At 40.7% G+C, this 14,458-nt stretch overlaps 1 protein-coding gene across 4 annotated transcripts in view; it reads left to right on the top strand.

Moving 5' to 3' along the window:
• Positions 1–13,441, top strand: part of RPP30 (ribonuclease P/MRP subunit p30) — a 63,041-nt gene extending 49,600 nt beyond the window's left edge. For 3 of the 4 annotated variants that reach the window (XM_075841219.1, XM_075841216.1, XM_075841218.1), the window contains exons 7-12: positions 1,307–1,396; positions 6,333–6,449; positions 8,179–8,208; positions 8,581–8,618; positions 11,459–11,538; positions 12,769–13,441. In XM_075841219.1, coding sequence (XP_075697334.1) covers positions 1,307–1,396; positions 6,333–6,449; positions 8,179–8,208; positions 8,581–8,618; positions 11,459–11,538; positions 12,769–12,878 — 465 coding nt within the window. In that variant the 3' untranslated portion in view covers positions 12,879–13,441. The remainder of the gene's footprint in view (positions 1–1,306; positions 1,397–6,332; positions 6,450–8,178; positions 8,209–8,580; positions 8,619–11,458; positions 11,539–12,768) is intronic. The other variant, XM_075841217.1, reaches the window with a different exon arrangement.
• Positions 13,442–14,458: the final 1,017 nt, after the last annotated feature.

Here is a 14,458-nt window from a genome sequence, read left to right on the forward strand (position 1 = left end):
GCCACAAATGTCTGATCTCCATTCTGCGCATATTCAGGATTCACATCACATGGATCCCACATACTGCGTTAAACCATTTCAGTGGGGACATGTATACCGCTGTTTGGCAGTATATGTATGTTCATTTTTTTATGATGTCTACATAGGATGCGGTTTCTCCTGGATTCTCGCCTAAAAGAATTGAAAATGATACCCAATATAGAATGTTTTGCATAATTCAGTGCTCACTATTAAACTGGATCAAAATGCAGACGGTCTCTATACATGAGATCTAAGGAACACTTATTTTATTTACATGGGTGTTGATAATTTTGTTCCTAAATGACCTTTTATTTAAGGATTTCCTCTCAAAATATACAATAAGGGAAATTTTGAAATAGGTAAATATTTTTTAATTTCACTGTAGAATTATTAAGGGTAAACCTGTACTTTATAGGCACTCTTTATTATTACACTTTTTTAGATTACACATTTAGGGGGGACTCCGGCGTACAAAAGTAGCAAAAGGCCCAAGAAACTTGTGAATTATACGCCACCCTTGCCAGTTTTGAAAAGGGGGTTTTGGCTTAACAAGAGGCAGGCCACCTGCAGCCTGACAGACTTACTATAATTCACGCCAGAAAGTGGCATAAATTATAGACAAAAATATGTATGCCTCCTCCTAATATATATATTTCACTCTGTGGGGTGTAGTAAGGCAAAGGCCCATGTTGGGCCATTTCCTTTCCCCCTCCTCAGATCAGACTACTCCCCCCATCTGACTACCCTCCCTCATTCCCCATCTGACAATAAAATAAATATGTACTCACTGCTGCGCTTCTCCCTGGCCGGGCAGCGTCGGGACATTGTATGTGACACATCACTCAGAACGTTGAGTGCTGTGTCGCATGTAAGGCTGGCCGGCGTCAGTACATTGTATGGGCCACAGCCGGCAGTCAGAGACTGAGGGTAGAAGCGGTGAGGGGAGCTGTTGGGTTTTGTTTTATGTGGATTGGGCGCAGCCAAAAGATGCAACACATTTATTAACAGCCGTTCGCCTCTTATTACATGTGTCGTATTTTAAGACTGCAAACTGTTTATTAGGACGGTCGTATGAAATGCCAGTCTTAATAAATCTTCCCTGTAATGTTTGATTAAACTGTTTAGACTATTAAAAAGAATTGGTTGATTTACTTATTTACAAGAAAACCATGCAAGATATATATATATTGTTATTTATTGATGTATATTGGAGAGCAGCCGTATTCTGTATTTCACAAATGTGTTTTGTTTGCCAGCACTAAAGTCTTCTGTCTTCTTGTGTCAGGCCGCATGCACCAATATCGATGTGGATATGATTTGCATCAATGTAACAGAAAAGTATCCATTCTTCTTCCGGAGGCCACCTATAAATGCTGTAAGAATTGTGTTCCCTTGTATAAATCTGTTATCTCCCTCTGTTGGGTTACGAAGTCCATGCGGGTCCCACCTCTGGGACCAGCACCCATCTTCAGAACATGGGTCACCCAACCCCCATAATGTCTGGTGAGGTGGCTGCCGCATCCAGGCGGAAGATGAATGGAAATGTGGTAACGCAGGTTCACCGCTCTCTTCAGTCATTTCTATCGGAGTTGCGGAATAAGCTGAGCCAGCTTGCTCGCCTTTTTTCCGTAACTCCCATAGGAATGAATGGAGAGTTGGGTATATCCCTTTAACGTCTGTAAAGCTATATACATCCTCAAATTATGCTTGCCTAGAGTCCATAGAAGACGAGGTCTAAGTACTGTATGAGTGTACAGAAGTATGAACCAGACGGCTTTCTATATATTTAACCGAGCAATAACACTGCTGTAGGATTGTAGTTTACTTCATGTCAATATTTGGTACATTATCTTAAAGTGTCAGTCCTGGTATACTCTCCCGCCCGAACTAACATCAGGAGTGGAGAGACGCTCCTGCACACTGGGCGGTACTGTGACCATGGCAACCGTAGGACGCCTGCAGAGTATCGTGCACGGGTCCAATTAAATTGAGGTCAAATAACTCACAAGAGCTTTGTTTTTGTCCTGAATCAACCAAAAGAATAATAAGTTAAACATCGAAAACAATATGAAACAAATCACACCTACTATGTCTCTGCTCTATCGTTCCCACTTTTGTTCTCCTTCCACCCTTCTGCTTTTTCTCCCCTGACCTCCCTCTCTGCTCTCGATCACCCCTCTATAATTGCTCTTTTTTTGCTGTAATTTTTTTCCCCCCTTTTTCTAAATGGAAAATGCATGCCGCAGCGTGTGAACCCAGCCTAACTCTCTAGTTAATAATAGGATCTGAAGGGGTTTTCCAACAAAACACATGCATCCCCTTTCTACAGGACTCTCAGGACACCAAGCGATGAGGACCGAAAGTCCCCCGAAGTGATTTATGAGAATGCAGTTCTGGTGCGCGTGCTCGGCCAGCGCTCCATTCATTTCTATGGGACTTCTGGGACTGCTGTCGGACCCCCAGCGATCACACCTGTATTCCCTAGTCTGGGATACATGTGTTTGTTGGAAAACCCCTTTAATTCTATACCTGAATGTTATATATCTCATGATTGTAATAACTTTCATATTAACCGCTTCCCGACCGCCCACTGTATATTCACGTCGGCATTTGCTGGGCTCTGTGCAGTGCCGACGTGAATTCACGGTGGGTGTTAAAAGCGCGATCCGGGTGTCTCAGAGTAGCGCTGACACCCAGATCGCGCTGTTATCACCTGCCTCTGGTCCCGGAGATATGATCGGGACCTGATTAGTTCAGGTCCCGGTCATGTGATCGCAGGGAAAGTGTGTTGTAGCAACGAACTAGAAAGTTTGTTGCTACAACAAACTTTCCCGGGGACCGATTGCTGGTGCTGCAGTCGGTTACAAGGCAGAACCGGGGGCCATATAACGGCCCCCGGGTCTGCCATGCAAGGCAGCCTATGAGAACCAGCCGGAGGCCGGTCCTCATAAGCTTCCTGTCAGTGTGACTCTCAGCGTCACACTGACCGTTTATAATACGTTACACTACCTAGGTAGTGTAATGTATTATAGCAGCGATTAGTGCTGCCAGTCTTCAAGTAAAAAGTAAAAAATAAAGTAATAAAAATGTTTTATAAAAGTGTAAAAACAAGTTATAAAAGTTACAAAAAAAAAGAATGCTTTTTTTCCTATAATAAGTCTTTTATTATAGGAAAAAAATGAAAATGTTAAAAAAGTACACATATTTGGTATCACCGCGTTCGTAACGACCCAAACTATAAAACTATAATATTATTTTTCCTGCAAGGTGAACACCGCAAAAAAAATAATTAAAAAACAGTCAGAATCACTTTTTTTTTCGTCATCAACCCTCCCAAAATATAGAATAAAAAGTGATCAAAAAGTCGCATGTACCCCAAAATAGTACCAATAAAAACTACAACCCGTCCCGGAAAAAACAAGCCCTTACACTGCTTTTTTGACGGCAAAATAAAACGTTATGGCTCTCAGAATATGGGGACACAGAAAATAAATTATTTTATCAAAGTAATTTTATTGCGCAATCGCCACAAAACATAAAAAACCTATATACATATGGTATCGCCGTAATCGTACCGACCCACAGAATAAAGTAAAATGTCATTTATACCGCACGGTGAATACTATAAAAAAAAAAATACAAAAAACATTGTCAGAATTTATGTTTCTTTGTGACTTTGCTTCCAAAAAAAATCTAATAAAAAGTGATTAAAAAAAATCGCATGTACCAATGAAAAGTACAGATTGTCCCGCAACAAATAAGCCCTCACACAGCTCCGTTGGAGAAAAAATAAAAAAGTTCTGGCTCTCAGAATATGGCGATGCAAAATGTGCAGAGTGTCCAAAAGCGGATAAGATCGGGCGCCATTTATCAGTGCGACACTGGCCACATATCTGCGGATTATTATTTATTTACACCATTATTATACCCTCTTATTATGTCCTGATGTACCCCGCACAGCTCACATATGCCCCCACATTATAAACTGAAATACCAGCAAAACCCCAAACAGAACAGTTACCAAGCAAACTCTGCGCTCCAAAAGCCAAATGGCGTTCCCTTCCTTCTGAGCCCCACAGCGTGCCCAAGCACCAGCTTACGTCCACATATATGACATTTTATATCCGGGAGAACCCGCTCAACATTGTATGAGGTATTTGTCTTCAGTGGCACAAACTGGGCACAATATATTGTGCATTAAAATGGCACATCAGTGGAAAATTTTTATTTTCACTTTGCACCATCCGCTGCGCATTAACGCCTTGGCGCACCACGACTTAATAGCATGTCGTGGTGCTTGGGGTTATTTATGGAGCGGGCTCATGCGCTGTGCACGCTCCATATTCTGCAGGTGTCCGCTGTGTATTACAGCTGACACCCGGGACTAACGGACAGGAACAGCGATCGCGCTGTTACAGGAGCCTGTAAAATGACATTATACTGCAATACATTAGTATTGCAGTGTATTGTACCAGCAACCTAATGATCGCTCGTTCCAGTCCCCTAAAGGGACTTTTGGGAGGTTTCCACTGTTTTGGTACCTCAGGGGCTTTGCATATGCGACATGACACCCGAAAACCATTCCAGCTAAATTTGAGCTCCAAAAGCCAAATATTGTTCCTTCCCTCCTGAGTCCAAACAGCAGTTTATTACCACATATGGCGTATTGCTGTAATCAGGACAAATTGCTTTACAAATTTTGGGGTCATTTTTCTCCTTTATTCATTGTAAAAATTAAACATTTCTATGTTTTTTCAGAAAAAAGTAGATTTTCATTTTCACGGCCTAATTCCACTAAATTCAGCAAAAAAACTGTGGGGTCAAAATGCTAACTATACCCCTAGAACAATTCCTTGAGGGGTGTAGTCTTCAAAATGGGGTCAGTTTTGGGGGGATTCCACGGTTTTGCTTACTCCAGGGCGTTGCAAACGCGACATGGAACTGAAAACCAATCCAGCAAAATCTGCGCTTCAAAATCCAAATGGCGCTTCTTCACTTCTGAGCTCTGCCGTGGGTCCAAACAGCAGTTTAGTACCACATATGGGGTATTGGCGTAATCGGGAGAAGTAGCTTTACAAGTTCTGGTGTGCTTTTTAATCTTTATTCCTTGCAAATATATATTTTTTTTATATTTTTTCAGAAAAAAAGTAGATTTTCACTTTCACAGACAAACTCCAATAAATATAGCAAAATACCTGTGGGGTCAAGATGCTAACTATACCCCTAGATAAATTCCTTGAGGGGTGCAGTTTCCAAAACTGTCTCACTTTTGGGGGATTTCCACTGTTTTGGCACCACAAGACCTCTTCAAACCTGACATGGTGCCTAAAATATATTCTAAAAAAAGGAGGCCCCAAAATCCACTAGGTTCTCCTTTGCTTCTGAGGCCGGTATTTCAGTCCATTATCACACTAGAGCCACATGTGGGATATTTATAAATACTGCAGAATCTGGGCAATAAATATTGAGTTGCATTTCTCGGGTAAAACCTTCTGTGTTACAGAAAAAAATGTATTACAAATTAATTTCAGCAAAAAAAATAAAATTTGTAAATTTCACCTCTACATTGCTTTAATTCCTGTGAAGCGCCTAATGGGTTAAGAAACTTTCTGAATGCTATTTTGAATACTTTGAGGGGTGCAGTTTTTAATATGGGGTGATTTATGGGGTCTGTCTAGTACATAAGGCCCTCAAAGCCACTTCAGAACTGAACTGGTCCCTGTAAAAATGGCCTTTTGAAATTTTCTTGAAAATGTGAGAAATTGCTGCTAAAGTTCTAAACGTTGTAACGTCCTAGAAAAATAAAATAATGTTCAAAAAACTATGCAAATATAAAGTAGACATATGGAATATATAAAATAGTAACTATTTTGTGTGGTATTGCTATCTGTTTTACAAGCAGATACATTTAAAATGAGAAAAATCATAATTTTTGCAAATTTTCTCTACATTTTGGTGTTTTTCACAAATAAGCAATGAATTTATTGACCAAATTTTTCCACTAACATAAAGTACAATATGTCACGAGAAAACAATCTCAGAATCGCTTGGATAGGCAAAAGCATTCCGGAGTTATTACCACATAAAGAGACACATGTCAGATTTGAGAAAATGGGGCTGGTCATGAAGGTCAAAATGAGCTCGGTCTTGAAAGGGTTAAAAGTCTTGTAAGTCGTTCAGTGTACTGCAACCTGCTGCTTCTAAAATACTATTCTAGTTATTATATAAAAATTCAGAAATGTTTTATTATAGGAGAACCTTTATTCCCAAATTGATATATATATATTTATTTTGGTACCCCTGTATTCTAGGCAATCGAGAGGGGCATCTTTTTTGAGCTGATTTATACACCGGCAATCAAGGATTCCACTTTAAGACGATATACCATTTCTAATGCTCTCAGTTTAATGCAAATCTGCAAAGGGAAAGTAAGTATTGGTCTAGTGTTGCAGCCTACGTAGATCACTATGGTTTATAAAGCAACTGAAGTTTTTTTGTGCTTTTAGGTGCTAAAATGAGAATTGAAGTTACACAATAGATGCTTTAAATAATAATAATAATTAGCGGATGAAACGCTGTTAGATGCTATTAAAATGCATTTCAGTCTTAAGCACTTCTGCTCATGCAAGCGTGCTGATCTTTCCAGCAACAGGTGAAGCCACAGGCTTACAATAATAGAAGTAATAACGTTCAACTGCGGGATCCAATTAGAGGTTTAGAGACCCCCTGATGGACATTTTTGGTAACAACCTGTACACCTGCACTGCTGATTTTATCTGTTCATGCCAAAAAACCTTTCAGACGCATTTGTAGGTTTCTGCTTGTGGCGATTAAACTTTGGCACGACAGCCTTTATGTGCAGAACTTTGTAAAGGAATCGCATTCACCACCATTTAACCTAAGGGGTCTACAATCTGGATATCAAGCAGCATGTAAACCATACTGCCTATGAATGCCAGTTTAAGTGGGCATGTAATAATGACTGCATCACGGTCAAATATACTATACATGGATATATAGAATATCTTCACAGCCCATTTATGGTGGATTAAGCTGCCCATACACATGACCTGCAAAATGGCTCTCCTCCTGGAGGAAGAAAGCGATAGGTTGCACTAGAGAGACCGTTTTCTTCCTTCTAGAGGAGAGCACTTTTGCTTACTTTTTTACCCAGAGAGCATTGCCACCAGGTGCATTAGTACCTTCCAAGAGCTACGTACACATTACAATAATGTTGGTGGATTCCGCCAATAATCTAATATGTATCTGACTGTGCCTCCGACTGCAGGAGAAAATGAGATTGTGGCATGTCGGATTTCTTTTCTTCTGCAGGGGAGATAAGTCGCAGCCAGAATTGTCAGCTGAGCATGCATGTGTATAGGTAGGTCAGGATAATAGCTGCTTATCTGTATAGCTTTGGTGTGGACAGTGCTGTAAGTAACAGTGAGAATAAGACAGGTGAGAAGCCATGGGTAGATAGGGGAAGGAGCATAATACCCTGGCCAAACCTAGTAGCTGAGTATAATATTTGATCAAGGAAGAAAGTCTATAATGTTAAAGGGATATTCCGGTTAGAGATTGTATTTCCAGCGCCTCTCCCGATGTTTTGTGGGGTGTGTAATAAATTATACCTGATAGGTTTCACTTTCTCATTTGTCCCCTGTATTTTTTTAATATTTCGTTTATTTCCCGTTTGTTCCTGGTACGTGCAAACAGACGGGCGTGCCCTTCATCTGTCTTGTGACCTGTCTTACATCTCTTCAGACTCCAAATCCCACAATTCCCTGCTGCACTGTGCAGTTTGTGCATGTTTACAAGAAGCTCTGCTCACTGATTGGTGCACAGCAGAGCCTTGTAACGCGCACACCTCCAGGATCTCTGCTTGTCAACATGGTAAGATCATGTTGACAGCATTCTACACGCTATAATACATGCACTGAATGAGAATAGAGACCATTTGCGCATGCTCGACTTCTGAAAGCTAAGCGCCTACGGGTCGTAACCAAGGAAAAGTAATGAGAGGGATGGGAGAGTCTGACAATAGTGAAAATGTAATTCCTTTCAATTATTGCGTTTTTAAAAATTTACATTGAGACAAAATAAACACTTTCTGTGACCAGAATACCCCTTTAAGTATGAACTTGTTTTTTCTTTTAGAATATTATTCTATCGAGTGGCGCAGAAAAGGTGAGTTCAGTTTTTCTTCACTCATTTTATTTCACATACAGGACATGTGTGAAGTTCAAAAAGTAGCTTTTATGTGTCTTTAAAGAAACATTAAACTTACAAATGAATAAAAAGTAAATTACATTTAAAAAAAAAAATATTTTAACCATTGTAGTCACTTACTGATAACATGGTCGGAAGTTACAGAAACCGCGTAAATCGCTGAGCTACGCTGTTTCCGTAACTCCCATGGTAGTGAATGGCAGTCACGGAAGTAGCGTAAACTTTCAGCCATTTAGAAACGTTTTTGAAAAATAGCAGATGTTTACCTTCTATCAAAATCCTGTGAACGTAAAGTCATTTTTTTTAATTTTTTTTTTGCTTGACTTACAGCCGTTGGAACTGAGAGGTCCATATGATGTTGCCACATTGTATCCTTATAAAGCAATTCTACGTGAACGTTATTCTTTTTCAGCATACCTTTATGCATGTTAAAACAGTGTATGCCTAGGTATCAGGAACTCCCATGGGACTTGCTGTGACCTCTTGCAGAAATTTGTGCGTCTAAAAAAAAAAAGCATCTACCTCGTGTATCTGAATGGGGCTTGTCAAAATCCATTCCCTTGCTGGAGAAACAGCCCTAGTCAGATTAATGGAGCAGTTTTTACAGCATGTGTGAACATATCCTTATCGTGCATCTCACCAGTGTTCATCTCTGAAAACAGCCTCTATTTTTTTAGTAGGGATGGCCGCACCAAGGAGCGTGCAAAAAAATCAATAGCCCTCATAGCAAATGGGCCCCACCCCCACTGAGAGCTTCCGACAAATGTAGGTTAATGTGGCGTGGGCTATAAAGAAAGCCAGGTTGCACTTTCGAAAAATTAAGTGGCAGAGATTGTAAAGAAATTACTCTAAAACCCAACACGCTTTGCACAGGGGCTTCATAAGTATGGCTTTCTGCCCAAACGCCATTTGTTTCAGTGTGTTAATGCCAGAAATCTGGCATTGACATGCACAGTTTGTGTCAGGAAGCAGTTCAGCACTCGGCCCCATTCCACAAAAGGGCCCATAGTAGTCCGGTGGTATTCCTCCATGGAAGGCTACACCAGAGGTCCTTGCAGCTTTTTCTAACTACAGTTCATGCTGAATTAAAGGGGTTGTCCATGATTAGAAAAAGATTCCTTTTTTTTTCACTGACACATGCAAATCTATGTGATATTGCATCTCGTTCTCATTCAAATGAATGGAGCTGAGCTGCAATACCAGACACAGTATGATGGTTACCAACTTATGATGGTTTTTAAAGAGGCTCTGTCACCAGATTATAAGTGCCCTATCTCCTACATAATGTGATCGGCGCTGTAATGTAGATAACAGTGGTTTTTATATTGAAAAACTATCATTTTTTTAGGAAGTTATGAAAATTTTAGCTTTATGCTAATGAGTTTCTTAATGCCCAACTGGGCGTTTTTTAACTTTTGACCAAGTGGGTGTTGTAAAGAGAAGTGTATGACGCTGACCAATCAGCGTCATACACTTCTCTCCATTCATGGCCATTTGTATTCACAGCACAGCATGATCTCGCAAGATCACGCTGTGCTGCCACATTCACCCACATTAACTTTACTGAAGTGTCTTGAGAGCGACTAGCAATTGCCTCCAGTCAGGGCGCGATGTCTATTCACACTCCCGACACTTCGGTAAAGTTTCTGTGGGACTTACTCACACTGCACAGTGTGATCTCGCGTTTGGCAGACACACATGTCAAGACTGGGCAGCCCATTTTTAGATGCTGCCGCAGGGTCCCCTGTGGCTGCTGCCGCAGGGTCCCCTGTGGCTGCTGCTGCAGAGCTGGAGTCCCGGAGCGCTTCTGGCACTCTGCCTGGGATTCCATCTCTGCTCCTGACATCACTGTCCATATATGGACAGAGATGTCAGGGGCAACCCCAGAGCTAGAGTCCCGGGCAGAGCGCTAGTAGGCTCTTCCTGGGACTCCAGCTGTGCTCCTGACATCACTGGGACTCCTGCTCTGGGGAAGCCCCTGACATCATTGTCGATGTATGGACAGCGATGTCAGAGGCTTCCCCAGAGTCCCGGAGCTGTCCACACTGTCCTTATGTTGACAGCGATGTCAGGGAATTCCACAGAGTCCCGGAGCAGAGCCGATACTAGCGCTCTGCCCGGGACGCCGGCTCTGGGGAAGCCCCAGACATCGCTGTTCATATGTGGACAGCGATGTCAGGGAATTCCAGAGTCTTGGAGCAGAGCCGATACTAGCGGCTCTGTGTCCCACGGGCCGCAGATGACAGCCCCAGGGGCGGCCCGCGGGCTGCGTGCTTGAGACCCCTGATGTAGGAGATAGGGCACTTATAATCTGGTCTTAGAGCCTCTTTAACACATTCTCTTTGGAGTATTTAATTATGTCTAATACTCTTTCAGTGTGCCATGGCACAGTTTATCAGGAAATATAAAATGTGTGAATGAGTCTAAGAGGTCTTCAGCTAGCTTTGAATAAGTCTAGGCGGTAGAGCTTGAAGACTTATTCAGAGAGGGCTTTGACAGTGAATTTGAGGTTACACAACAGACTTTGCGACTATCCGCATGTGGATGATTATGCTAATTTATGGGGACTGTTCAATGGTTAAGTTCGTGAGCAGTCATTATTGCAGCACACAAATGAAATTCAGGAAAATTACAATTTAAGAAAGTTAAAGAAAATTACCTCCTAGTGCTTAATAAATTAGCATTCGACAGTTGAACAATTAATAATGCATTTTTAGTGACGTACTTTAATGAAAGATGCCCTTAAAGAATTAAAAGGGTGTACTCATGACTACCCTTTTTTGTTCTTTTATGACCAGTCAGTCTTCTGGGGTCTCCACAGTTTTTGAGAACGAGGGACCCCAAGTTCCTATTCCCGGCCTCAGGGATGGCCGCGCTTGCTTCCGCTTACATTTGGTCAGCTGGGCAGTGCAGTGTGATGGAGTGTACCTTTTTATATCTCCATGCTCTTGGCAAATCTTGATACATGTCAGCCCTCTGACATGACCACCTAGTTAGCCAAATCGGCATGTAGCCCTCTAAATAACTGAATAGGTGGCAGAAAAGTGGGTACTATCGGCCCTGATTAGTTTCACGGCATCTAGATGCACGTTAATGATACTGGAATATAAAGACAGAGTATCGTGACTTCATAGCTTATTCTTCTTTTGCTTCTTATTACTGGTTTCCTTTTTGAAGTATTCCGTAATTATTCTGAACCGAATATTAGAGGGTTGCTGTTTGGATTGTCTGAGAGATCTGCCAAGGCTGCGCTGTCTACCAACTGTCGAGCTGCCCTTCTACATGGTGGTAAGTTGGTTGCATGCATTGTGCTGTTTCCGCGATTGTGCATGGAAAAGAAGGTTATCAGAGAAGTCCACCTGTTTCTATAACCTAGCCAAAGAACAGGACATTGGTGACCGCCACTTATTTCCAGAGCGAAACCGGCTTATAGAGCACTCGGCCCCTTTGGCACTACCCTGAGATTTCTGCTACTATAAATTATATATACTTCATTTTGCGAAAGGAACTGATGGAAAATGTCAAATGAATAATAGAAAAAAAATAGAAATACAAATGTTTTACAATAAATAAACTTTAATACATTATACACCTATTTGAAAATGTGACAACCGTAACAATCTGCACAGTATCTATAGCATCATTTATGATGATTATGTATTCTGTAAGAAAAAAAACGGCCTTTTTTTATGCATGTTTGGCAAAATAAAAATCAATATAAAATAAACACTAATGTGTGTATACCAAAAAATGGCACCTACATAAAGTACAACTCGTCCCACAAAAAACAAAGCTTTATACAGCTATGTGCAACGGAATATAAAAAAAATCTTATTCAAAGGAGTGTAGTGAGCTCTGATTGGTGGGGTTCCTGGAGGACAGACTACAATCATTAAAACCATCAATGTTTTTTTTTTCTGAGAATATAAATGAAAAAAGAAAGCTATACTATAGAAATAGCATGTCATTGACATTTCTAACTTTATTAGTAAATCAGCTGAATACCTTCTAATCCTAAAATAATTTATGATGGATGACAGATTTCACGTTTGGGAGAAGCTTTCTTCTGGTTTTACTGTTGCCCTCTAATAAATGAAGCATTTTGTATACGCGTGTCGGAAGAAAACTGACTCCTGCATTGACCACGTTTGAGTTCTTGTTCAAGCCCATTCAAGTATTGCCTGAAAGCTATCTTTAATACTCTTGAATCGAATATGGAAGCTAGATATGTAAGAAATAGTTCTGGTCTACCTGGCTTTACTTATTTATGTTTATAGCTGGGGCCAGCAGGGGGCGACATGGTCACGCATTACAGCTGCTGCACTAATAACGCCATATCTCCAGACTGCTCTTTCCTATGCTCTGTGCACATTTAATCATTTTGATATCCTTAGGCTGCGGTATATTTTCCTTTTGTGCTTTTACCTTTACCCTAATCCTGCTATGAAAAATTTCCATGAAGATGGTCCAAGTTGGTAGGCAGAAGGCAAAGCCTATTTAATGTATTTTCAACTTCAGAAACAAGAAAGACTGCATTTGGCATCGCTTATACCGTGAAGAAACCGCAAGCTAAAGAAGATGAAGGGGAAGCAGCGGAACCGGCCTTCAAGAAAGCTAAGAAGGCGTAAAGTTAGTCTATATCCTTCAGCGTGTAAATTGAATCCTCCCGAATGTAATGAGAGAAGACAGAATCCATGAGATGTGATCTACGCGCCAATAACATTGCATTATTTGGCAAAAATAAATTCAAAAACTTTCCAAATCAAGCCATTATACTTTGTGGACTGGCAGAAGAGATGAATCCGTTTTCTCATCTGTGTCTGTAATGTGTGCTGTGCTGGACAGAAAAAGACTCCCACCCAGAAAAGTTTAACACGTTTATTGCTAAACAGAATTTTTTTAATTTTTTTGACCAAACCATAAAACATAAATGGAATTGTTGAGATTTTTTTATTCCAGATTAAATACTTTGCTCAAGATCCCATTTGTGTAGTGGTTTAGTTCTGTGCCTTCACGCTGTCAAGACACTTCATTAAGGATAGAGAATCCAGCAGTTCTTCCACATCTCCGTGTTTGCACTTTTATTACAAATGCACAAAGAACTTAGACCTTTGCTGCTTTCTTGTGAATATTCGCTGCCGTAGCTGGCAGGCACCAAGTGCACTTAGCTCTATGATAGCTTTGCACAAGTTTAATATCGTTTTTAAGCACGTAGTTCAATAGTCTTGTATAGTACAGGAGAGCAATGTATTTCAAAGTAGTCACCACTAGGTGGCGCACATTAATCACCCTTGATCATACTGCTCATCCACCATACTAGTATACACAATATAGTTTTGGTCGAAATGATCTCTACTATTCAGGATCATTCCAAGATCACAGGATTACTGAGTGCAATGCAAATCACGCACGTGTCAAGCACCAGAGGCTCGCCGTGATACCTGTAGATCCTTTCTAGTTTGATTCATTATAAGACCAAGTAAAGTCATTTATATAAGTTATTCTGCATTCGAAAGGATCATTACTTGTCAATATTTGGCACACTAGGCCAAGTCCTTAGTCATCCATTATCTCGTAAATACAAGAAAATACAAAATGTACAGAAAATACAATACAAATATACAAAAGAACCTTCAAAAGTACAAACTTTTTCATTTATTTCTAGTCTCATAAAGTGTCTCAACCAACAATACTGTGACCTTCATTACTTATGGCTTATAACCCTGACGTCACTAAGGACTTTCTGGGGTTATAGACTAGTTCATTGCCACAATAGCTTGCAGAACATTCTACATGTGTTCACTATAGTTATCGGTGTCCCTTATACTTTGTATACCTTCTATCATTGTGTGATATTCTCTTCCCATGATTCAATTTTAGACGGAAATGTAGACGAAGGCGAGTACTGTTAAAGGAACACTCTAGGCAAAACGTATACACTTTTATTCATTGTCCCAGGGGCTGAGGGGCGGTGCATGACACAGGCATTCAAAGAAAACCAAAGAGAGAATCCCTGTGTTATGCTTTGCCCCCTCCGGTCCTGCACTAGACCTAACAGTGTATTGCTAGAGTTCTCCTTTAAAGAATGTATACATAACTTATTAAGGCTACACTGGTGGGGTCTATCCAATGTGCTTCTTGGAAACTGGAGAAAAAGTATTGTGTATGTTTTTTGCTACACTGTCTCCAAAATGAGAAAGCACAATAA

Source organism: Rhinoderma darwinii, chromosome 11 (genome assembly GCF_050947455.1).
Source record: "Rhinoderma darwinii isolate aRhiDar2 chromosome 11, aRhiDar2.hap1, whole genome shotgun sequence".
NCBI lineage: Eukaryota > Metazoa > Chordata > Amphibia > Anura > Rhinodermatidae > Rhinoderma > Rhinoderma darwinii.